Source organism: Pangasianodon hypophthalmus, chromosome 4 (assembly GCF_027358585.1).
Source record: "Pangasianodon hypophthalmus isolate fPanHyp1 chromosome 4, fPanHyp1.pri, whole genome shotgun sequence".
NCBI classification, from domain to species: domain Eukaryota; kingdom Metazoa; phylum Chordata; class Actinopteri; order Siluriformes; family Pangasiidae; genus Pangasianodon; species Pangasianodon hypophthalmus.
In genome coordinates, this window is record NC_069713.1 from 8169210 (window position 1) to 8195274 (window position 26065).

The 26065-nt window shown below is 38.0% G+C and overlaps 1 protein-coding gene across 1 annotated transcript in view; it reads left to right on the forward strand.

Moving 5' to 3' along the window:
- The window catches only part of ss18 (SS18 subunit of BAF chromatin remodeling complex), a 48275-nt gene extending 31860 nt beyond the window's left edge, over nucleotides 1-16415 (forward strand). The window contains exon 10 of the mRNA XM_026913850.3: nucleotides 16281-16415. Coding sequence (XP_026769651.1) covers nucleotides 16281-16301 — 21 coding nt within the window. The 3' untranslated portion in view covers nucleotides 16302-16415. The remainder of the gene's footprint in view (nucleotides 1-16280) is intronic.
- Nucleotides 16416-26065: the final 9650 nt, after the last annotated feature.

Below are 26065 nucleotides of genomic sequence, written 5' to 3' on the forward strand. Positions count from 1 at the left end.
GGGATAAACCCCCCCTGCCTGCCACCTCTCACCATGCTACCGTATTAGGAAAATAATGCCATTGATCCAGCGGGCCATCAGGCTGAGCATTAAATTTGAAAAGCGACGAGTTGGGCCACCAGGTTTCTCCTGGTCGCTCGGTTTAGGAGATGCAGCAATGAAGGGAGGCTTTCTGGTGATAACAGGAAGAGCACATGACGTCCCGGTGGATGATGGAGACGGGGTCCTGCTCGGCCTGCGTCCATTACGGGAGCGGGATAGGGGAATGGGTCGATCAGAGGCAGAGCAGCAGGGAGAAGATGGTGTGTGTCCCAAAAACAGTGTGATACCACTATAGTCATGCCATCGGGAGGAAGATACAGAGCGTGACTCTGAGGACACGGACAGATGCACGGACAGATGAAAAGCTGTGCTCTCTAAATCATTTTTAGTGTTTACTCTGTATATATTGGAAGAAATTAAATAAGTAACTGTATTTATGAAGCACATTTAAAACAATGTCTTTTGACCAAAGACTTTACTGAGAAAATCTAGAATGACTGCAATATTAGCCAGAAACACTATTTTATACACTTCATATCAATTGTGTTGTTGTTGTTGTTGTTGTTCAGAGCACTCATCCTGTCCTGTATTAAAACTGAGCAGGAGAGATGCATGATGGCCCACTTCTCCACGTCCTTGAGATGCGTATGTCAGCGCCAGGGGCTGGTAACTTTGTGTGTGTGTGTGTGTGTGTGTGTGTGTGTGTGTGTGTGTGTGTGTGTGTGTATGTGTGTGAGGGTCCTGTGGAGCTCAGCATGTGCTCTGTGCCCGAGTTCGCTCCACCCAGACGCCCGTCCCCTGCCCGCTTCTGGAGAAGAGCCAGGATCTGGAGGGACCGCCATCACAAGAGGGAGGGAGAGGGAGCGTGTTAAGGTTGAAGAGGACTTCCGAGAGTATAATGTCTTCAGAAAGCTGTGCTAAATGCATTGAAACTACATCCATACATATGCCATACACAATGATACTTCTGTAATAGAATTGTAAAGAATTGCTGCAAATCTTAAGCGTAGCCATCATTCTTGCCACCTGAACGCTCTCCTGAGAACCAAATTCCTGCCATTAACACATCAGAGGAAGCATTGTTTCTCATACGTGTGTGTTATCCGTAATCTCCGCCGTGCCCTGCACATTTCTGACTCACTCTCAGTGTGCCGTTTGTGTGTTTGCTATAATTGGTATGGATATTCGCCAAGAGCGAAGATAAAGATCCATCTGAGATCCTTTTGTCCTTGAATGGCGCAATGTGGGAATTTGCTAGCCCTTTTCCCTCCTTTATTCCGTAGCTCGGCGTGGGGAATTGGTGGGATGAGACGCTATTCCCTAAATAGCCCGTGGCAAAAGGTAGCCTGATTAGCATGCTGTCTGCTAGGCATTCCTCCAGGCCACGAGTGCTAGCTATCACTTACTAACTATTTGTATTTATAGTTGTGTCTGTGTGTGTGTGGTTATAATTAGAATGAGCACAGGAAGCGTGTTTGCTTTTGATCAGCTGCCAGCCTCGCACAGTGCCGCCATGCCACAGCCCTCACTGCTCCCAGTGGATCATGGGAAACAGCAAGGACTGTTCTAGAAAGAGCCTGAGAGCATCGCACTTGCTCAAGGTCGAACAACAGAACGGAAGGGATGATATCACGGACTGAAACTATATAATTATAAAAATGGAGATGAAATGAATAATTTTTATAGATCTATTAGCAATAGTAAGTCACTAGGTTCTATAGTAACGATTTACACAAGGACTTGTATGTAAGATGTGCCACAAAAATGCGTTGTTATTTAACAAAAATGTATAGCCATTGGTATGGGTGAAGCTGTCTGTAGGGAGATTTACAAATTTATGGAAGGAGTCTCCAGTGTTAGCACTTTTTCTGCTGCAGGAAAGTCTTCAGAAGTTTGTGTTTTATTGTTTCTTGGTAAACATGATGAGCTGTTCAATGTATTTTTTTCTCTAGCAAGAGAGAGTAAAAAGAGGCTGTTGAAGGAATGACTATTTGTGTAACTATAACAGGATAAAAAGTATGTTTTGTTGCCTTTATAAATTAAAAAATGATTGAAATAGATATTTCAAATACCCAAAATTAATTAACCCAAAATGTGATTGGATTAAAATTATGATAATTTAGGAGGAGGAACTAGTGGCTGAAATATCTCACAACATACTTACGCAAGCCACTGTATGTAGTGTATCACCCACCACCACCTTTGAAGCTTGAAATTTTTTACTGTTACAACATGGGATTATATATCATGAATCTGCACAACATAGCCATTGTTTGCAAAATTATTTACAAATAATAAATGTAAAAGTTGTATTTATTCAAGGCACTCTATACGCTGGGATGCAAGATCATGTCTGAAGGATTACAGTGTAATATATCGCAATACCTGGGTTCTTTACTGTATTACATTATACGTACCCACTTGGATGTAAAATTTTCAGCTACTGAGACATGAGTCTACTCACATTTAAACACGTGTCTGCTTCCTGTCCATCAAACTATACATCTACTATATCTCCTATCTACCATAGTGATGTGCTGAATAGTTCATTGTGCTGCAGGATGTAATATTTATCTAACTACAACAGCAGCATCTACAAGATCCTTCACTGTTTCTGTTCCCTGCTAGCAAAGGTACGTTTTTTAGTCGTGTCATTTTTCATGTGCCTAGACATCAGTGACGAGCACTGAGTAGGGATTTAACCTGCAGCCAAGCAGCCAGACTTCGTTCCTTTCCCCCACTAGACATCTGTGTACATTCCTACACGTGGAAATGAGAGATGTGCTCTAATGATGTCTTGCTGGCTGTGTGCTTTCCATTTCTCTTCATCAAGTCCTTGGCATTCTGCTTGCTCAGCACTTTATCAGGAAGGGGGGGTGGGGTGTAAACTCTTAGGGGAATCATAAGAGTTTGATGTGGTCTCACTGCCAAAATGTCAACGATGCTGGGGAAGAAGGAAAAAAAAAACACTTCAGCCAAAAAACTCCTTGGCTCAATATTTAAGTAAGCTCTCCAGGGTTGCATTTTTTTAAAAGCTACATTGGCCCATGAATTTATATTTTATTTACGCAAGTCCTCAATGTGACAGTTTGGAGATGGGGTGCAAACAATCCACACGAAATATTAAGCAGGAAAAATGAGTCAGGGATAAATTAGCAGTTTTGTAGTTCACCTCACAATTTTCATAAGGAGTCATTGTTGAACCATCTAATGAATCCATGGATCCATGACACATATTGAGAGTATTTCCACTGCAAGAACTTTTGTAAGAACTCAGGAGCTTTAATAAGAACTTTCCTAGCAAGCCATAGACTTCAGGAACAATTCCTCTGGATGAGTCACATGTAATTTTTGCTCCTGGGCTGTCCAGAAGTCCCCTCCAAAAGTATTGGAATGCAAGGCCAGTTCTACTGTTTTGGACGCAACCCTCTCCAATTTTAACCAGGCTTGGGACAGGCCTTCAGAGTTCACTGTTGCACTCAACCCCAGTGGCTGGGGTCAGTTCCCTGAGTGGGAATCGAGCCCGGGCTGCAGCGATGAAAGCGCTGTGGCCTAACTACTAGTCCTCCAGGGGCCGTAGTCTTATTGTAAATTAAAGTAAATATCTTTAGTTGAATATCCCTTGCTTGCAATAATTGCATCAAGCCGGCGACCCACTGACAACTGTTGCAGTCTTCTTTTGTAATGCTTTTCCAGGTGTGTACTTCAGCTTCTTTCAGTTGTTTGTTTTGGAGGAGTTTCTCCCTTCAGTCTCCTCTTCAGGCAGTAAAATGCTGCTCAATTGGGTTAAGGTCTGGTGATTGACTGGGCCAGTCTAAAACTTTCCGCTTTTTCTCATGATGAAGTCCTTTGTTGTGTTGGCAGTGTGTTTTGTGTCATTGTCTTGCTGCATGATGAAGTTCCTCCCAATTAGATTGGATGCATTTCTCCATAAACTGGCAGACAGAATGTTTCTGTAGACTTCTGAACTCATTCTCATCATCACTCATTTACCATCATTCTGCACCCCTCCATCCAGCCATCCATCTGTATACCCACCCACCCATCCACCTATCTATTTATTCATGTATTCATCCATCCATCCATCCATCCATCGAAAATGTTCCTAGTGGAAGGAAGTGAAAACCCCTAACCAAAGAATATTTGAGGCATCCTTTTTTCAGATTTTTGTAAACCATATTAGGTTCCCTTCCAGTCCATCTTTGTTGTTAACTGATTATTTTGTTTATTGTGTTTTCATCACATTTTCGTTATCTGTGGCATCAGCAAAGCTCTATCAATTAAAAGGTTATTTAGGAAACCAAATAATTGTTCTTTTATTCACTCTAAAGAAACTTGGCACCCTCAAATTTAAGCTTGGAAGAACTTTTATACGGCTACTAAAATCAGTTTATTAACATTAATTAAGTTTTTTTAAATTTTAGTTATTTTAAAGAAAAAAACTTAAGTTCATTTATTTAAAATAGAAGTGCAAACTTTACATTTTGTATAAGAACAATTTTACATACATATTCTTAAATTAATTCTTAAATCATCATACAGCGCTGTAAAAATATACCTAATATATAAAATAGCATTGTACCATAATCTGCCAATTGCAAGCTCCTAATGGGACCTCAGTGTGTTCGATAATGGCGAGCAACCCAACGCTATCTAACGGCGCCCAGTGGTTGATTTCCATTGTTAGCTTAATGGCATTAATAACATGGTGCAGACTTAGTGCTCACATTAATGATGATGGAATCCTCGTTAATCTATCATCCCACACTGCAAGCTGCCCTGGACGAGAGAACGCATCACTCGAGGATTACCGTGATGAGCTCTTTCCACCTGGGTACCGCAAACACCTGCCAAAATATTGGCAATTAGAGGCTAATTAGTTGCGAGTGTTTTCTGAGTAAAAAGCAAAGGAGCATTTTTTCCTGTGCCCGCATGCTGTCTGCTGCTATTGCGCCCCTCAGGTGCTTCTCATCCTTAGAACAGAACCAGTGCTCCGGATCAACATATGCAAATGATTTATTAATTACTCCTCAACATAATGGCCACATTTCAGACATCGAGGCCCATCCTGCCTCATCACGTACCCTCTTGGAACAAGACCCGAGCTGCAAACGCCTGCGTGTGCACTTTTCTTAAATATTTACTGAAAAAAAAATCAAATACTGCCAACCAAAATGGACTTATTCATTAACACATTCATACACAAAGCAGTTACCGGTAGCACCTCATCCCACAGCAATTTGTCAGTGTGAACAATTTTTTAAATTTACTAGAGTACTTTTTATCCATTTAAAGTTACATTTAATGTTGTGGAACTTCCATGAAACAAGTTAGTTTCTGTTTTCACTTACGTTATAGCAGCTATAAACAGTTGTCCCCTTGCCAGCCTCTATTTATTTCTCTCTCTTGAAGTTATTAAGACAAAAAAAGTACAGTTTATCATTTTACCAAGAAACCCAGAATGCCAAACTCTGTTCTGAAGACTTTCCAATGTTGGAAAACTTAAAGTTACAGCTTAACCTCTGACTGCTCAAAGCTCTGACACATTGTTAAATAAACACCTTGACATATGTTTGTATTTTGGCACTAGTCCTGTCTCTGGCCCCAGTCCATTCATTGTTGTGTTACCTGACTGTGTTCACCTGTTCTGTGTTCCAACCTAGCTTGTCTGTTTACACCCTGTCATGTTATAAGTACCCTTATGAAAGCTTAAAGCCTTGTTTGCCTTATTTTCTAGTTCTGTGTTACCTCATTTTGATCCTCACACATTTTTTTTTAGTTTATTGTTGCCTATCTGTGTGTTGAGCCTCAATATAAACTTTGACCATGATTTTTCAAATTTGCTCTAATAAACCACACGTTGAGTTTTCACGCTTGCGTCTTGCCTTTGCTCACCACACGTTACACTTATATTAATATCAATGGAACGCTCATCTTGTAACCTCTTCTGCACAAAGCTAGATGTAAATGCACTAGTTTTTGTTTTGTTTTTGCAAGTCACAAGTAAGCAATTGAAAAGCATCTCCTTTTATGGTGAGCTGATGATTTAAGTCTAGCATTCATTTTTTTTCTCAATCTTGATAGAAATACTATTTTGAAAAAAAATCTCTGAATTAAATGCACTACAGAAAGGACCAGTCAGAACTGCTACAAGTGGAAGCTCAAGAGAAAAACAATCGGCTATAAAAAAAATCACAAGTATCATGGGTTCAGTAAAAGGAGTTCTTAGCAGGAAAACTTTAACTTGTACTCATAATTGGCATGCTCCCTTTTAGTAAATGCAGAGCTAATTTTTGGACAGCAATGACACTGTTTCCTCAATCTGTTAATTGTCGTATTTCGGATGCGACAGCCAACCTCAAAATGCTGAAGTGCAATCTGAGTTCGTGAGCTGTGAATCCCAATCAGGATATGTTTAAAAGATAACTTGCATGTATATTTACATTTGTATGTATGCATGGAAATGTCAACACAATTCATATGTAAATAAAGTAAGAACATAAATCACGGCTGTACACTTTTCTGACGTTTTTTGTCATACAGTCTCTGATGCATAAGTCACACTTAGCTGACACAGAAAACGAGATGACACCTCAGTTTAACAGGGTGATAAAAAAAATTAAAGAAAATACTGTGCAAGACTATGACTTAAAAATAATACATGAATAAAACAACTTTCTTATCAAGTTTTATTTTCCTAAAAAGTTTGATATTCTCATTAAGTTTTGTTTCACCTTCAGGCTAGAAGGCACCAATGAGCTTAGTGCATTTTATTTTCTGGTGTAGAGAGCCTTCATGGATAATCCGAATTAGTGAAAAAAGTTAAAGCTGATTATTTATGGGTATCACAAACATTATTAAACTATATGTGAAATGAACATCTTTTTGTTCATGTTAATTTACCTCATGCGTCTGTTTGAAGGGACTCCCCCAATGTGTGTGTGTTGGAGGAGCTTTTTCTCCCAGATGGGACTCATACCAGCGCCGTACCACTCCATCATCAACTGCTACACTGACCTGTGCCCTGAGTTAATTATAGGTTTGTTTCCGAACATGTAGAACCCATTATGCAACACTAAATTAATCTAATGATGCAGTAATAAAATGAAAACACACACACACACAGAACCATTCACCATATATAACAGATTCACTCATTACATGTTTGTGATGCCATGTCCCATTTGCATGGGTTATTAAAGTGGACTAATGGCACTGCGCCCCGGTGCTTCCAAGTTTAATGGTCAATCATTAATGCTCATCACCAAGCGTTGCAAGAACAGTTCAGGTCACTTGGATTGCTTACTTATGAGAGATTGTAGACAGCGATGCGATGAACAAGGATTAAAACAATAGTCAAATCAGAAATATATTTAAAAGCAACCAATTTAAATGCTTACTTTAATCTAAGACCAGTTCTCTACTACTTATCACTTCCTGTTTTATAACACATGCATTGTTATAGGAAAATAATCTCCGACAGGATGGTGCGATGCAGGCCAATGTAAAGCGGAGTTACTGTTACCACACTAAGTTCATTATTTTCCTATAACAGCACATCCCAAAGTGTTTTATTCCTCTCATACCACAGCAATTTCCCAATGCTAACAATTTTTTATTTATTAAAGAATGACATATCATATATTTTGTCTGTTTATAGTTATATTTAACGTTGCATATCGTGATACATGATACAAGTTAGTTGCTATTATCACGTACATTATAGCAGCTTTAAACAGTCCTTCTCTCACCAGTCTCTCTTTTCTCTCTCTCTCTTTTAGGAAAAAAAAAATTGTGATTTGAAATGTTGCTAATAGGTCCTCAGTTTAAAAGTTCTTTCTCGTGTCAGAAAACGTAAAGAAATAGCTTTATCTCTGGCTGTTACGGAGTGCTGACAATGGAGACTCCTTAACATTAACAGTTACGTGTGTTTTTTAAAAAATCTAAATCTTTAAATTTCATGTGGAGCGTCTGTCCTATGTAAGTAGATTTGATTTGCCTTGCACCTTCTTACCAATTAGAATCAAGAATTCAACAGAACTGTGGTGTGTATGTCATATATGTGCATGGATTATGCTGTATGCTGTACATTGTTGCATGCATACTAAATAATTTTTAGAAGCTGAAGTGCCAAGTGTGTGTCTATGTATGTGTTGAATTTCCTCCCATCTGTCCTGTAGATCCAATGGCATGTTTGAAACCACACATCATGTATGCAGACATAACAGTCAACATGCCTTCATCTCTTCTTCCATTGCCACATGTCACCTTCTTAGATGTATGGGTGTCTGTGGGAAACTGAGAACCTGAAGGAGGACCTGATTCTATCAAGCCATGTTGTCTCGTGGGATTCCCTTGGCTATGCAGCAGTGACTGCATGTGTTACATAGTGAGGTTGGTGTGAAAAACACATGCAGAAGCTGTTTTTAGATACACACGTAGAAGGAAAAGGCAACACAACCACTACCTATGCTGGTGTTTACATAAGAAACTAATATTCATGTGTTTTTTGATACTATACTGATCCCACCAGGATACACACAAAAAAACTATCCTTATCCTGGAAGTTGTCCAGTTTGTGTGCAAGGCCCATGATCAGGTAGAGCAGAAGGGGTTGCAGCTAAAATTGGAAACACAGGATTGAGTAGTGATACAGTGGAAGGGGACAAATGGATTTTAGGTGGGCTTGTCATGTATTCAAGCCAACCATCAATGTTGCTCCAAATGCTGTATCGTGAGTTTCATAGGATGCAAAACAAGTCATAATAGAGTTTCAGAATGTGCATTATGGCAGACAATACACAAAATTAACTGAATTTGTATGGCCCATGTTAGGAAAGTAGCTTTAAACACGGTGGAAGAATCTTGGTGATGCTTGTCATTTTGAGGTTTTTGGAAAATTGTTCCAGAGTTCTAAGAAAACTGCTGGCACTCCTTGCAAGAAACATTGGATGGTATTCTAAACCAGGCCACCTATCAGCAGTTGATGGCACCAGGGGTACACTATCTATCCATCATCCATGATGATCTATCCATCAATGTAAACAGCCATAGAAAGGAGAAAGGTGGCCAACCTAGTCTCCACTGACCCATTCAAAACAATGCTCTTAATCCACATTAATAGCATCTTGACATGGGAACGGATCTTTGCTCACTTTCCTGAAGGCATGCCAAATAAGTGGTGGCTCAGTGGTCAAGGCTTGTTGACACCCCAGTGTCAACAAGTGACAATGGTCCTTGAGCTAGACCTTTATCTTTCTACTGCTCAGTTGTATCCTGTTTCAATTGTCTTTGGATAAAAGCATCAGCCAGTGAGCAAACGAGAATGCAATGTAATGTAGAGTGCAATTTAGAAGTAAATACTGGCTTGACTAAAGATTATGTTTAATGGCCTTTGATTGATATGTGGTAAACCAGCATCTCTAGGTCAGGAAACTGTTCAGCAGACATCTTGGACTAATCCAGATTCAGCTTTTGGTGGGCAGACCACAGCTCTGAACAGATGCTGTGAATGGTAGACCCTTTTAGTAGAAATTGGAGGACAGAAGTTTAAAGGCTGAGGACCTCATGGTCAGTGAGTTGTATTGTCCTCTGCCTAGTCGGGGTGGAATCGCTGGGTGAAGAAGGCTACAGTCAGAGGCAACAATCATGAGGGCAGTAGATAGTGGCATGGATGTGCTAGCAAAGTTTGATTGGTTTCAGCAAGTTCCTTGGTAATGTACTCTGACCAGTTGATCATGTATTTGGGATCCTTGGCTCTGAGAGCTCCATAGAGTCCAAAAGGAGATAGATTTTCTCTCAGTAAAGAGCTAACAACAAGTATATAATCCATGAAGACAGGAAGAAAATCAAGGATTTTTAGAATAAAAATCAAGTTCTCATGTTCTTAAGACCAAATGGGATTTTAAAAAAAAGAATGCAGATATGATTAAAAAACAAGGGGGGTGATGACTCTTGTCTTAGGGTCATTCTCAAAGTGGTACCTGAGGATGAGGTCCATCCTTGAAAAAATCTTTTTGCCCATTTTGGCCTGAAAAGTGTTCCCTGGCATCAGTGAGAGGGAAGGAAGGGAGGGATCATATATATTGCTATTTGGCCAAATGAGTATGCCAAGCTTTCCCATGTTGGAAAACTCAGTGCTCACAGTAACAAGCTTCTCTGAGATGCATGGACTGGAAGACCTATTATGACAATGTGGTGGGCCACCCATGCCTAGCTTCTGTGTTGAAAAAACTCAAGCAAAGTCTCCAAATAGCCAAGTGAACTCATGAGCAGCTGCAGGTGCTCTAGAAAGTGTTGCCATTGGAAAGCCACTGAATGTACAGGAAAAACAGTCATAGTCACTTACATTGAGCATACAATGAATCTGAATGTAGTCCATACAAACGTAGTGCCACCCACTGCTTTCCGTGCATCTGTATCTTGCTGCCATTGATGACCTCGAGCAGAGGGCTGTTGCACTTTACCTGAACATTCATTGATGATGCAGACAATACACTCACCTGCTTGCCTGTGCTGCACAATAAATGTCACCTTTAGTAGAAGATTGTTGAGCAGATGTACTGCACCAGCTGCTGTGGAACTGCTGAGTGATGTGACCATTTAGTCATGTCATTAGTGCTGATTTCTCACGGTTTGAACCATGCAGCTTGTTTCTCTCAAATCTCTGGTTATTTCAAAGCTACTATGATGGTCAAGATATCAGAGAAAAAATTCTGGAGAATAGAGTTCGTAAAGATTGATAGAGTGTTGGAGAGTGGAGTTTGTCGGGAGATTCATGTGTGGGAGCTGTTTTTCAGTTGAATCTATGAAGCAACATAATAGCTAATCCACAGAACTTGCATGTCATTAAAATGCAATGTTGTATATCTTTAAAAAAATACAATCTATAACTATGCTGGGGTACCAATTATGCAACCTATGCCAGTGCCAATATTGTCACCACTACAGCCTCATACTCTGCCTTCCCCCTTTTCTACATGCTTCCTGTAGCCTTTCACTCCATGTCACACCACTGTTTCTTTCCCTCTGCTTTTTTCTGTCTTTTAATTTCTGTGATATAGCTGGTGTGTATTTCCTCCATATTTCCTATGGGAAATTAAAACAGGGATTATGGATCTCTGGAGGATTTGACTAGAGATGAGATTCGGAGAGGACGAGGAGCACTGGAGCAGTAGGTGGGAGCATCGGAGGTGTGTGTGAAGTTATGCATTTGCTTAGTTGACTTTAAAGAGATCTGCTGAAACATAACCTTTAATTACTGTGGTAAAAACCTTGACAAGCTTGTACGGATTTATGGGTACAGCTGCTTCTCAAGAGCGATGATGGATAAAGCTCAGTAGCTTCTGCATGTGGAGACATCTGGACATATATGAACATCTTGACAAATGTTTTCCACTTATTTCAATCAATAAAGACATTTTGCCCAAATTTTGTTACTCTAGATTTATCGTGGATCAACAAGTAATGCCGAGAAATCTGTATAATATTGCATAGAAGTACATGCTAAAACTGTCATATAAGCTAAAAAAAAGAGAAAGATTCTGGATTCATAGGGGCAAACACTAATTTCCCGCATTTCAGTGAGCATCTATTATAGTCACCACATATAAACCACACAGACATGTCCACTTGAGATCATGTAATAACTGTGGAAGTGTGATAGTTGCATATAGTTGCCAGTTGATTGTAAGGGTTTTTCAAATGTGCTGGAGATTTGGACCAGTGCTTAAAAAGAGAAAATAATGCTGACTATGATGCACAGAATGTTTTAAACCATATATATATATATATATATATATATATATATATATATATATATATATATATATATATATATATATATATATAGTTATTTTGTGATTTCACATGATTTTTGTGATTTCTACATGCCCGTGGTGAAAGTTTGTTCACATTTTTCTGTTGCCATATTTCTGATAAATTTTTCTGATAAAAATTCTGGTAAATTTTTATATTTTCAGTATGTTTTCAGCATTGCATGGCCCTCAACCGAAGTTTTTTTTTTTTCCTTTCTTCTTCTTTTTTTGATTCACTTAATTATGTGTGAAACTCAAACAGCAAACAAACCAGAATTTCGCTTTGATTTGGACTCAGCAAATGGACTAATACCTATGAAAACATCCTAAGTAAGTTTCCTCAGCTGTAGTTTCTTGTAGTATGTCAAATATGAGTATGTTGAAAAGCCAAATTGTAGCATACTAAATGTCAAATCAGTATGCTACATCTGTATGATGAAAATGAATAAATGGGGAAAGTAGAGAATGACTCAAACAAACCTTTACACATCCAGTGTGTGTTGAGGTGCCACCAGTTTGATCTCTGAGTTCAACAGTGCAGATGAATCACCTCCAGACATGACTACAGTACTGGAGACGCCTGTAATCCAGGCTAAGTGCAGCCTAATGTCATTTCATTAGCTTAATGAAATCAAGGGTCACTGCAGATTTCCGTCAGCACTTTTCTGCTTTTACTTCCTGCAATCTCTGCTGGATAGATCACACTTAACTGGCACGGAACAGAGTTACAATGCTGGTATGAAATGAGACACGCGCTTCTCTGTTTTTAAGTATGACAGCCTGGGTGGCAAGATGTGAAAATATAACAAGAAAAATCATGGTTTATTCTGGAAAAAAAAAAAAGGTTAAGAATGCTTTATATTAACACAAGAAACCTTTAAGATAAGATAAAATAAGATAGAACTTTATTCATCCTGAGGGAAATTCTTGTGCCAGTGGTTGCTCAAACAGATATATCACAACAATGTAGGAATAAAAGACAATATAGTAATAAATGAAGTAGTAAAAATAACCGCAGTGCACAATAGAATAGCAAAGAAGTGAGATACTTAAGTAAAAAATAAGTAAGTACACAAGAAATAAGTGGAGAAGTAGAAAAGTAGAGTGAAAAGTAGAAAGTGACATTGCACATGATACTGCACTTTATATTGCAGATGGTATTACAAAAATAAATAAATAAGTAAAAATGATTAAAATTTAATAGTAAAAAAATTCAAGCAAAATTAATAAAAAATGGGCTCAGTATAATTCTTCAAAGAAATAAAACAAATTAAAGTAGTAATAAACATTAATGCAATATTAGTAATAAAGAACAGAAATAAAATATTAACTGAAATTAAATAAAACGAATTATTAAAAATGTAAAAAAATAAAAATAATGTGTAATTAAAAATATAAACAATGAAGAAAACAATATCAAGAATAAAATCTAAAGAGACGCAAAAGTAAAAATGTTGTATTTTGCTCAGCGTTTTTTCATTTGCATCTTGTTAACAGAGGACAAAGTGCTCCTAAAAGAATCGCCTTAAACAGTTCTTATGTTAACAACTGCCACCAGCAATCTGTTGTGGATGCGATAAAGACTCCAGATGTCAAGAACTTCAAACAACATTGTTTGAGGTGCGTGTGTGTGTGTGCGCATGTGTGTGTGTGATAGAGAGCGAGATAGGCTGAACGGGGGTGATGCCGGATGTCGTCTGGCGAGCCGAGCTCCTTTTGGAAATTGGGAATTGGAGAGAGAAGTAGGTCAGTGTCCAGAGCTGCGAAGCCTTTGGTCCCTGAGTCTCTCATGTCAGCTGTCTTGACAGCAGGGATGGGATCAGGATGGGGAAACACTCCTCTCCTCCTCTCCTCCTCTCTTCTCTCTTCGCCTCTCTGTCCCACCCTCCCCTCTGAAGAATAGTCGGCCCTTGACAGGAGTTTTGTGAAAGAGGTCATGTGACTTGGGAAAAGCTCATTTTCCTGCCTCTGTGAACCGAGGACCTTCGGCACCACAGCTCTTTTATAGGTTTATGACTTAACTGCATCGTTGCGTCTAAGACAGTCTGACGCAGAATATTAGACAGAATAAAATATCAGATGACACTTTGTTGTATTATTGTCCTTCTTATAAGTAAAGTCTTCATTACCGTAAGCATTAAGCACAAACCAGAAAAGAAAAAGGAGAAGAATCTGATTTGTCACAGCAAATGGTTTAATCCCGTATCTCATCAAAAAGCACAGCGAGGCAGAAAACACGTTTTAATGATGTGCTGATAAATAAATAAGCTTTAGGTGGAACCAGAAAATTCAAATGGAATTTAAGATCAAAGGCAGGAATAGAAAAATCTCACATGTTTCATTTCCTTAATGCTGAAAGTGAAGCTCAAGAAGTTTGCTGTAATTATGAAGAAAATAAGCATGTTAACTTGGCTAACTTCTTCTTTTTAAAACTTCTGCTCATTGGTGTAACAGGACGCTGTCATATTTTCTATAACTATACTAACTAAACTAAACTTTTAAATATCAATGTAGATCATTTAAAAATATGGTGTAGTCTGTGGGGTCCAATAGCTTATATAACTGAGATTAAGTGCAAATAAAATTCTAACAATCAGTCAGTCATGTTGGAGCAGCGCAAGAGATAAAATCTTGTAGATAGAGGGGAAGCGCTTCAGTTCTTCTTCACCTCAAACATCAGAATGGGGGAAAATGTGATCTCGGTGACTTTGACTGTGGCATGGTTGTTGGTACCAGACAGGCTGAAACTGCTGATCTCTTGGGATTTTCATGCACAACAATCTCTAGAGTTTACACAGAATGGTGCGAAAAACAAACAAAAAACATCCATTGTTCAGAAACGCCTTGTTGATGAGAGAGGTCTGAGAAGAATAGCCAGAAGTTTCGAGCTGACAGGAAGGCTACGGTAAACTCAAATAACCACTCTTTACATCCGAGGTGAGCAGAAAAGCATCTCAGAATGCGCCCTACATCAAATTGAGGAAAATGAACTACAACAACAGAAGACCACATCGGGAACAGGAGTCTGTGCCACTGCAAATCAACACAAGGTTCTTCTGACTGATCACCTCCGTGATGACTCCGCCCCCATCCCCAGGCCACAAAGACTCAAGGAACGGTTTGATCAGGATGAAAATGATGTAACTCATATGCTATGGCCTTCACACTCAGCAGATCTCAACAGCTGTGGGAGATTTTGGAGCGACGTGTTAGATAGCGCTCTAATCATCATCCCATCAACCACCATCATCCGAACACCAGCTGAGGGAAAATCTTTTGGAAGAATGGTTTTCATTATCCATCCAGTACACATGTATCAGGTTCACATTATACTTTCACACTGCAACATTGTCACACAGCTATAAAACCAGTATAACACTCAAAGTAACGTGTTCAGGTGCACCGTTAATTAACCCCGTATGAAACACCAGGCACACGTTTAACCCCCACGTGTTTCTCACAGAAAAGAAGCAGTGCTAATTAATGACTATTTGCTGTCCTCTTTCCTGCTTAGCACATTAGTGCATGCTCAGTATTAACGTCTGTGGTTTTTTGTTTTTTAACATTTAAACTATAACTAACTGATTGCAATTTTAAGTGCTTGGAAGAATTTACTAAAATAATACAACCAGAAAAAAATGTTTCAAATCCCATCACCTCCTATTTGACTGTCTTCAGCAGTAAGCGATATTCCACATTTAAACTTTTTTATTTTAATTTTTATCACATGAATTCTCCGTGACTGTCTGATAGAAACACTAACTTTCCCCCAGTGATAAAAGTTTCATCTTTATATAATTTTTATGACATTATTTACGTAACCAAGAAGCGCTCACAAATGTAGATTGGCTTTTATTTGAGCTATTTTGTCATTTTTTATTAAAATGTAAAAATCTGGAATATGGTCTATTTCTCATACTGTGGTGATTATTAAAGTAGTATAAGACTATTTAATGTTATTAAACTTATTCCTAGAAATATTTTACTTAATTTATGTAGTCTATTCATGTGAAAATATCTTACTGTACCGACTGATTTAGGTTCTTTCAATCAATCAATCAATCAATAGGAAAAAATAGCAAGTAAAAAACAAACAAACAAATAAATGAATAAATAAATAGCAATGAATGTCTAGAAATAAGTTTAAATTGTATCCGAATTTTATACTCATTTCACATAAATTTGCCTTCATTCAAGATAAATTGAAACTTTTTTTCATGTATTTGTCTTGAGATTCTGCAAAAGCTTTGATAGTAATAAAGTAATGAATGTTTATAGGATATTAAGATAACTACTATGCATTGACACTTTAAAAGATTTCGCACATATGAGCATGAACCTCTTAATTATCCATACATAAAGGCTCCATGTGCACAAATCTAGCTGTATTTTCAAGCTGTTTTTACGATTTTGTGTTTTCAGTGTCTGAGACGTCAGAGCTGACTCCCCCACCTCCGTGTTCCTCCTACTTCAACCCCCACATGCTTTTTTATTTGATATCTCTCCCTCTGTCTTGCGGCGTTGCTGTAACCCCTGCACGTCTCTGCTCCATCCTGAGTGGCTGCTCGTGGCCGGAGCTCTGTCAGTAAGCTGTGCTGATGTGAACAAGCTGCTTTTCTAATGAGGGTCTCCTCACGGCTAAGAGGGAGCACAGGAGAGAGACTCCGGTTTCATCCAGATCTCCACATGCTGCACCACAGCTGCGGTTATGTGCTCTAATTTAATCTTTTTTTTTTTTTTTACTTCACTTTGCTTAAGCGTTATTTTCTGTTTGACAAACTTTTTATGTTAAAATGTGTAACAAAATAAAAACTAGAAAACTACCTAATATCTCTAAAACACTAAACATTATAAAATTAAATAAGTAAAGAAAGAAAGAAAGAAAAAAAAAAGAATGTTGAAAGATGAAGTATTTAAGAAAGTACATTTTAAAAATGCTTTAAAATATTTTTCAAATCGTGGAATATACATGAATAAAGAAACCAACATATTTATTTATTTATTTATTTATGTAAACTACTTTATTTTTTTAATTTAAAATATTTTTAAAATATTTATTTTAATCTATTCAAAAAAGAATAATGAAGGATCAAGTTTGTCATTTTTTAAAAAAAAAAAAGTAAATAAGCTTTAAAAAAATTTTAATCTCTTTAATCTTAAGCTTCACATTTCTTAAGCATGATGTACCATTAGACAAACCTTTTCTATTAAAATGAGTGACGCAAAACAAAATTAAAAATGTATCAGTTTCTCTAATAAACACCAAAAATCATTTTTTAAAAAACAGGAGAAAAAGAATGATGAAAAGTGAAGTTTAGGTCATTTTTATGAAAGTAAATAAGCTTCAAAATATTCAATCAATCAATCAATCAATCAATCAATAAATGAGCAGACAAACAAACTAAAAAAAATAATTAAAAAAAACTAGTAAGTATTTTGCATTAATAAATAATATCTGTATTTTTGATATATTAAAAGAAGAATGATGAAATACTGGTCATTTAAAAAAAGGTAAATACACTTCAAAATATATGTAAATAAACAAACACACAAACAAACATCAATTAATTAATTCTCAACAAAAAAGAAGAAAAGAAAAAGAATGATGAACAGTGATGTTTAGGTCACTTTTAAAAATAAATAAGTTTTAAAATATTTTAAATATAAAGAAAGAAAGAAAGAAAAACATTTATTATTGTTATTATTATAACTATTTTTAAAATAAATAATAGATTTATTTTAATCTATTAAAAATAATGATGTGCATAGATATTGTTTATATATTGTTTATTGCTGAAATACTAAAATTCAATTTACAGTGACATTGTGATTTAATTTTATAAGTTGACCTGAATCAGTGAGGCACAATGAATTGTGTGTGTGTGTGTGTGTGTGTGTGTGTGTGTGTGTGTGTCATTAAGCAGTGATCAGAAGTGTTACATACTAAATGTGGAGTTTTTCAGATACTTTCCCAGCAGTGGATTTATCCCATTCCTCTGAGTAAAGCAAACTTCTCATGTTTAATTAAGTGGAATAAGTTCGGTGCTGTAAGTGTGGGAGAGGCGTGATGGAACACAGGCTTCGGTCCTGAACGCAGCAGGAAGTCTGCAGAGAGCGAACGCCAGGCAGCTGCAACATGCTAGGGGTTCACCCTGAATACAGGATCTCCGGACCCCCAGAGCATTAACCTTTTCCTTTAATTAACACGGTCTCTGTGGTCCAGGGAGAGTGAGAGAACAAGGGAGGGAGGGAGAGAGGGATGAAGGCAGCGAGGTGAGGAGGGGTTCGTGCTGTTGTCAGGGAAGCCTGAGATAGAGAGAGAGAGAGAGAGAGAGAGAGAGGGAGGGAGGGAGAAGAGGATGAGTAATGTGCATAGGGCCAGACACTGGACCAGGGCCTTCTTACGATCTGGCATAATGCCCCTCACACACACACACACACACACATTACTTTGTTGTATCAGTAATCAATGTGCAATTTTTTTTTAACAATTTAGTCTAGTCCAATTAATTTTTTTAAAGATCCACCCAACTGGGAGCAAGTAATTTCTGGTTCCCATTGGCTTATTAAGAGGAAATGTCAGTAAGTAAAGGATAAAACATGCTGTTATAGGAAAATAATCAACAATGAGTTGCTATGATGAAGCAGCATCCCTGCTGATTGATTATTTTTCCATAACAGCACATCCTGAAATCTTTCACTCCTCTTATATCACAGGAATTTGCAAAACAATTACGATTCATTATTAATTAATGAATGACAAGTCATACTTTTTACCCATTTATAGTTACATTCAGTGTTGTGGAACATCTGCAAAACATGTTAGTTCATGTTATCACTTGTGTTATAGCAGCTAAACAGTCATTCTGTCACCAGCCTCTCTTTTTTTTCTCTGTTTAAGTTCATGAGACAAAAAAAAAAAAATCACTGCTTGTCATGTGAGCTTAAAGTTTTCTGTCCTGAAAACTTTCCTGCAATTGCTTCAGGCTCAGTTGTAAATTTTGCCAGTTAACAACCAAAAAAACTCATTAAAGTTTTGTTCATGTTGATCATCGTAGACTTCATTTTACTCAGTGATGGTATTAACATTAGGTTAATTCAAGTGTTGATTTGGCGTGCGTTGTTTATTATATAATAAACATATGTTAATGTTGTTTATAGTGCATTAACGCTGAGGTTTATGGTTTGTCCAAATAAAAAAATGTTAAATAATGTCAGTTTAGGGAATCTTAATGCAAAGAGTTACCAATGGACGCTTCAAACAGATAATACAAAAGCAATGAGAAGAAAGTGATCTTGTTGAGACAAGAGGTGAGACTTCAGCTGGTTTTAGAGATGGAGATGGAGAACCTTTACAAAGAGACAGATCAAATCTCCACAAGAGACAGTTATTATGACAACAGATAAACTTATCACCTCATGTTAGCCCACCTCATTGAGCACTATATCAGAATTGAGACTCGGAGATAATCTGGCTGTAGATGGACTATCCGTGACTGTACAATGATAGAATGAAGTGACAAGCAGAGTGGGAGGAGACGACGCTGCCAGAAGCCCCGTTTGTCCTGTTCTGTCGAGGACCCAGAGCAAGGACACACTCTCCCCGGCCCCATAGATCAGCCAGCCCTGAATGTCAACCCACACAGCAGCCAGTGTTGTGCCAGGAGTCCTCTGTCTCTCTCTTTCCCTCTCCAGCCATGTCTCTCTCTCTCTCTCTGAGCACTCTGGCCCTGGCTCCTTCGTCTGGTGACACCGCTGAGCTAACGACCCAGCGTGGGACCGGAGCAGTAGGAGAAAAAGATGGAAGAAGCGGAGATCCAGCTGGAAGGTCACGCCTGATGAAGGCCATAGCTACCCACTGCATGATAGAGACATTGATTTTCTTCAGCGTATTTAAGTAAAAGGGTTCTAGTAGATATTTTTTACAATAAAATTCCTAAATAATGAGGTGTGCTACCTTAAGTAAAGGTTGATTTTTATTTCTACCTAGCTGTATAACATTCTGTGTGATGGAGGTGAAAGTGCAAGATACAAGTACGTAAATGCAGTACGTGCTTTATTTAGGGCAAAACAAGAATCCAAAGGCCGTAGCGGAAATCTGAGTAATCTGAGCAGGTATATCCATCGTCAAGGGTATCGCAGAGGGCAAGCAAAAGCAGGAAACATGTAACAGCGGTAAGACAATAGGACATTGACACAACAAGGAATAAACAGACAGACGAATCAGAATTAACATAGAACAGGTGAACACAGTCAGATAACAAACCAATGACAGGGCAGGGGTGGAGACAGGACTATAAGACAAAACAAACCCAAGCACATGGGAACCATGACACAAATGGGAACACCATGATATGTACCGCCATATGTAGCATGCCACACAGAAAGGGATTATGGGTAACCACAGCTTGCAGAGGCAGCCAGATAGGGTGACATACAGATTTCCAAAATCTCTACAATGCATCATTGTTGCATTGATTGATCAGGGAAGTGCATCCAAAGGCATTAGGGTTGGGAATGTCTCTTCCAGCGTAGCCATGCTTGACTATCCAAGGTGGTTATTTCTCTTTCAGTGACTTGAGTGATTAATGGGAGTCTGTCGAGTTTATCTTGGTGAACATTAACACACATTTGCAAGCCTCAGAAATGTGAGCTAATCGAAAACAATAGGGCCATCTGCGCTAACGCTAATCGTTAAACAGTGATCATGTGCTCTCTGTTTCTGAGCGCCTGCTCAACCATCCAGTGCTTTAAAAGCTTTCATGTAACTGAGAGACATCATTTGTAAAGTAGCTTGTAAAATAATCTGTAGCTTACTTAACATATTTAGAGTATCATTAGGAATTTGTATTCTGCTGTCTAAACTAGAGAACATCTGTCTCAAATAATATCACCATCCTAAACCATCATGTTTAGTAGAAAAAAATGGACCAACAATTAACTCTTGTGGAATTCCTTTAGTAGTTCTGGTGACAATATTTATGCATGGAGATGGGTTATGTACCTGGTAAAGTTGATTTTCTGGGTGTACCATTCATATTTTGCAAATTACTTGAGTTCTTCAACACCAATCTTGACAAACCGTGTCTTCATGGAGCTCACTTTGTGCACAGGGGCATTGTCGTGCTGAAATGGTTTTGGTCTCTTAGTTCCAGTGAAGGGAAATTGTAATGCTACAGCATACAAAGACATTCTGTATAATTGTGTGCTTCAGTGTTTGTTGCAAAAGTTTGGGGAAGAACCCCATATGGATATGATGTCCAGATGTCAACAGACCTTTGACCATATAGTGAATATGAATGAATATTGCTGATATATTGCTGCATGAATAGACCTAATCATACTTATCACGTTTAATTTAACAGCATGGCTTCCATCCTTGTTATTAGGCAGCTTATAAACTAGCACTTGATGCAGCACATCCTAATATTTTGTATTTCATGGTATATATTTTTGTTTATCATACTCCAACACTCATGCACACACCTTAATGAAGCTACAAGATACTAAATCGAGGTCATGAAATCGTAATGTATGTGTGTGCAGGATATAGTTATTTTATCATGGTTTTCATTTATTATTTTGATTTGTGGAATTTGTAAAATTATGCATATTTGCCAGTTTGTTAATTTGATGTAATCTTTTGAAATGAAATCGTGCCCATGGTTTGAAGGACAAGCTGATCAACCACTCCTAACTTTATCCATAAAAATGTTGTCTGCTCCTATGAGCCAATATCACACAAGAAAAAACTCCAAGGTCGGAATCTTGCATAACTGAGACATGCCACTATTTTAATTAAACTCCAGCCTGTGTGTGTATCGCTAACATAACTTCTGAATACTGCTTACATTTCTAATTACTTCTGTGCATGATTTTGGTATTAAATCCTAACTGTGCGTGCTTACCTCAGCTCTGAATACGGCCCTCTTTATGGGAAGAATGTTCTTGTAGATATGACAAAAAACAGGCCTTCTTTTTGTTCTGGATATGAACTGAATGTTCTGAATGTAAATTTGAGTCAACTTGTATCATTTTTAGCATAATACCTTGCAGCTAGTGTACATGTTGTAGCAGAGCATATGTGTGCAATACAGATCTGAACAGCAGCACAAAGTCAAACTGTGCATTCTTTATTCGCTAAAAAAAACCTCTGCTTATTTCTACCGCTTGCCGTGGCTCTATGCTTCAGTTCTCCTCAAACCCTCAGTGACTTTATAGTTTGTTTTTCCCATTTTTTTCCCCCACTGTTGCTTTTGTCTCTCTGAAGCATCAGGAGTTTGGCTGGCGCAAGCCGAGCGCGGCGGTGATGGGGGCACAGCGTCGACCCCTCGGTACCCGTTGTGGGTGGCATCGGAGCGGAGAGAGGTCCAGACAGAGGGGCTGATGTTGCCATGGGACTCCCCTCAGGAGGAGGCCTTATTCTCAGGGTCGCACTTCCATGCAGGCTCCATAATTACGAGCGCAAGAGAGAAAGGGAAAAAAAAAAGTGTTCAGCAATTCCCGCAGATGTGCGCAGAAGCCTTTCTCCTCTGAGACGTATCCATCTCAAAAGTTCTAGTAGATGAGTATGAGTCTTAATGAGCCAAGTGTGTGCATAAGTGTGTGTGTATTTCTGTCTCGGTGTCTGTGCGTTTGCATCGCAGATCGAATGTGCGTAATTGGCAGGCAGTAGGAAATGTGCTGTGTGTTTTTTCACAGTTGTGGGGGCAAGTCAGGGTTAGGTCTGAGAGCCCCAGTAGTAGGCCTTCAGCTATCATTATTCTGGAGAGAAACAAGTTTATTTTGGATGGACATGAGAACTTGGCTCAGAGAGGAAAAACACATCTGTCAAGCAAAGTGAGACTGACTTTATGATATCTCAGTGGCATTTGAACCAAGGAATATTTTGTATTGATGAGAGACATATTTTTCAATGCAAATTAAGCGTATTTATGCAATTATTGAACGGACCATGTTTCTCAATTTTGGAGTAGCATTTCTGTAAAAGATTTTTTTAACAAGTTAAGATGACCGAACCATACAGTATACCATCTATTTAAAGACACACTGTTAAGACAAATATCACAGTCGTATTATACAATACTGTTGAATTCTCAATTCTGATTGGTCAGAAGAGAAGGTATTGATTAATAGATTTACATTAATGCACTCATTCTGCTATGTCATTGTTTCTATAGTAACAACATTCACAGTGACTTGTACGGTGGACGCTCCACATAGACAGATTTTTAAAAATGTGTGTGTCTAATCATTGATATGGGGAAACTTTCTCACATCCAATGTGCTTTCCAATATTAATGAAGAAGAATGAAGTGAAGATGGAGAGATGTGATAGTGTGGAGCAAAAAAGGCTGAAAGTTTTGTAGAAATTATGGTATGGAAGTTCAAAATCAGACAGCCAGCCTGGTCTTAGAGACCTCCAGTAGACATGTACCAGTCAACATAAGTGGGGTGTGAAGTGTATAAAAGCCAAGAGAGGAAAAGAGAAATGAATTTTTTTAATGAATGCAAAGATACTGTATATAGTGTGTATTAAATATGGATGACATATACAGTGTAAATGAATATGCGTGTGAGGGCTTTAGCAGCAGAATTCTAAATTAGTAGAAATTCCTAAGGTTTTGGTCAGATATACACATGAAAAGAGAACTGCAATAATCTAAAACCTGAGGTTGTAAAGGCATGCACTACGATTCCACCATCTTTTGACCTGAGTAAATGTTGAAGCAAGGCAAGAGCAGCTGCTATAAATGTGCTAGCACATTATCAATGATTTCTGATATCCGATTATTTGCTGGTAACCAATGTCTCAATGTGGATTATTTTGGATTTTTGTGGAACCAAACGTAACAGCATCACTAATGGTCATAAGAGAAACTGCTGGGGCTCATTTCTTTCTAGCCCAGCCTGTAGATTCATGTGGCTTATCAGTGGCACTCACTGAGTATAGATTTGATCTCCATTTGAGATGATATTTTTCCGTAGCATGTCGTCAGCATGCTGTGTGATTGAGAAGGTGTATGTGAAGGTTGTATTTACTACATCATCCTTTTTTCCCCACCTAAAATGCCTTTGGAGGAGAAACTAACAGTACACATTGTCTAATCAAAGTACAAATTACACACCAGGGCAGACAACAGATGTGTGTTTTTTGGTTTGAATGAAAAGGATAAAACATTTCTATTTATCATATTTGATATTCGGACTTAAAATGTTGTGAACCCAGCTGAGCTGAGCATCGACTTGAAAAAATTAGAAATCACAATCACCGATGTCTATCTGTCTTTAAGTGTGTAACAGTTTGCCTCACATCATTCTTTTTATGGTATGATATGATACCCTGTGATATAATATCTTGCTCAACACTAATAATAGATGAATTTTAGCTCTCCCATACTTAAGAATTAGGAATTGACCTAACGGTTACAAAAGCTCGAAAAGTACCTAACAGTGACACCATCAACTCAACATACATTTGATTAAAATCACGACAAACTGAGTTTGTGTGTGAATATCCTTAAGGACATAAGTATACTGTATCTTCACAAGCACTAAAAAAAGGGCAACACATCAAGCAATTACATCACTTCAGGGCTCATTTGGAACATTTGCATAGAGGAAACCTCTCCTCGCTTTGTAAAATTCATCCACAGATTCTTCATTCTGTAGCTAATGAAAGATACAAAAAGCCTATAAGGACTCAGGGAGCGGCGTTTGTTTGTTTGTGTGTTGTTGCAGGCTGCCACTGAGGCCCGGGGCACACGGGCACATAGGCGTATAACCGAGGTGCCTCGGATTTTGGGGAAAAATTGCTTGACAGCATGCTAGGAGCAGAGGCTCAGCTCACACTGAAGTAGAAGACAAGCGAGACCTCCCGACAGAGCGTAGCAGACCTACAAATAGATGTTTACATCCCGCGAACACTTTGAATACTGCAATAAACCAAATCACGTCAATCTTTACTGGTTTCTTTCTTTTTTTTTTTTTTTTTTGATATTCCTCCCTTCGCTTTTCTTTTGTCACCCGGTGGGTGGGGAATTCATTCCGAGGTGTGAGAGCGCCTGTCAAGTTTTAAGGGTCTTATGAAAATAGGTGCGAAATGATATTCAATAAAGTGAAAAACCCTGACAACAATGTAGGTCATAACTTCCCAGATAAGCTGTCTTTTAAAAGGAAATGCCCTGAAGGCAATATGAAGTGGTAATTTTCAACATATTAAAAAAAAAGTATTGAAGTAAACTAAGCTGACAGTTGACAAAATGTAATAGAATGATATAACATTTCTTTTAAAAGTGAGTAATAAGTCTATTATTGTAATAAATGATAAAATCGTAGTTCTACACCTATACAATAAGTAGAATCAACAGTCATTTGATGATGGATGTGAAGAGAAAATTCTGTATCTACATAATGGATGGAAACTGCATATGGAGAATAAATGACCAAAAAAGGCGTATAAATATGTATAAAGCACAAAACCTAACTAGTAAATGTGCTAAGAATATCTCATCACTGTTCATATCATTTTTTTTTTAAATAAAAAGGTGTCATATTGGCATAGTGCCTGTGTAACTTATCCTGCAGTCTACAGATGCTGAAGTTTATATTTATACACAATTTTCTTTACAGTTTTACTCTTCCATACTGGGATGATCAGTAGCTCAGTTTAGTTGAAATGTTGATGCTTTTAGTTTTGCTAAAAACGTACACAACTTGAACATCGAGTGTGTCGGATGTTGCTAGTGTAGGATTCTGTAGATCTCAAAGGAAAATGGGCTTAATATATTTTTAAAAATATGAAATAAGAAAGCAAAAAAAAAAAAAAAACCCACATAGGGTAATGCTGATATAGGAAAATAATTAACATCGGGGTGGTGTGATGTGACGCAGTTTGAAGTGAGTCACTGTTACCTCCCGGACGTTGATTATTTTTCTATAACAGCACATCCTGAAGTGTTTCATTCCTCTTATACAACAGCAATTTGCCAAAAAATGACTATTTTTATTTATTACATAAGTCAAGTTCTATCCATTTATAGTTACATTTAATGTTGTGGAATGTCAAGGAAACAAGTTAGCTCCTGTTATCACTTATATGTAGTATGTATGTAGTAGAAACAGTCGATCCTTCACTGGTTTCTTTTTTATTTCTCTCGAAGTTAATAAGACAAAAAAATGCAGCTTGTCATATCACTAAAAAAAAA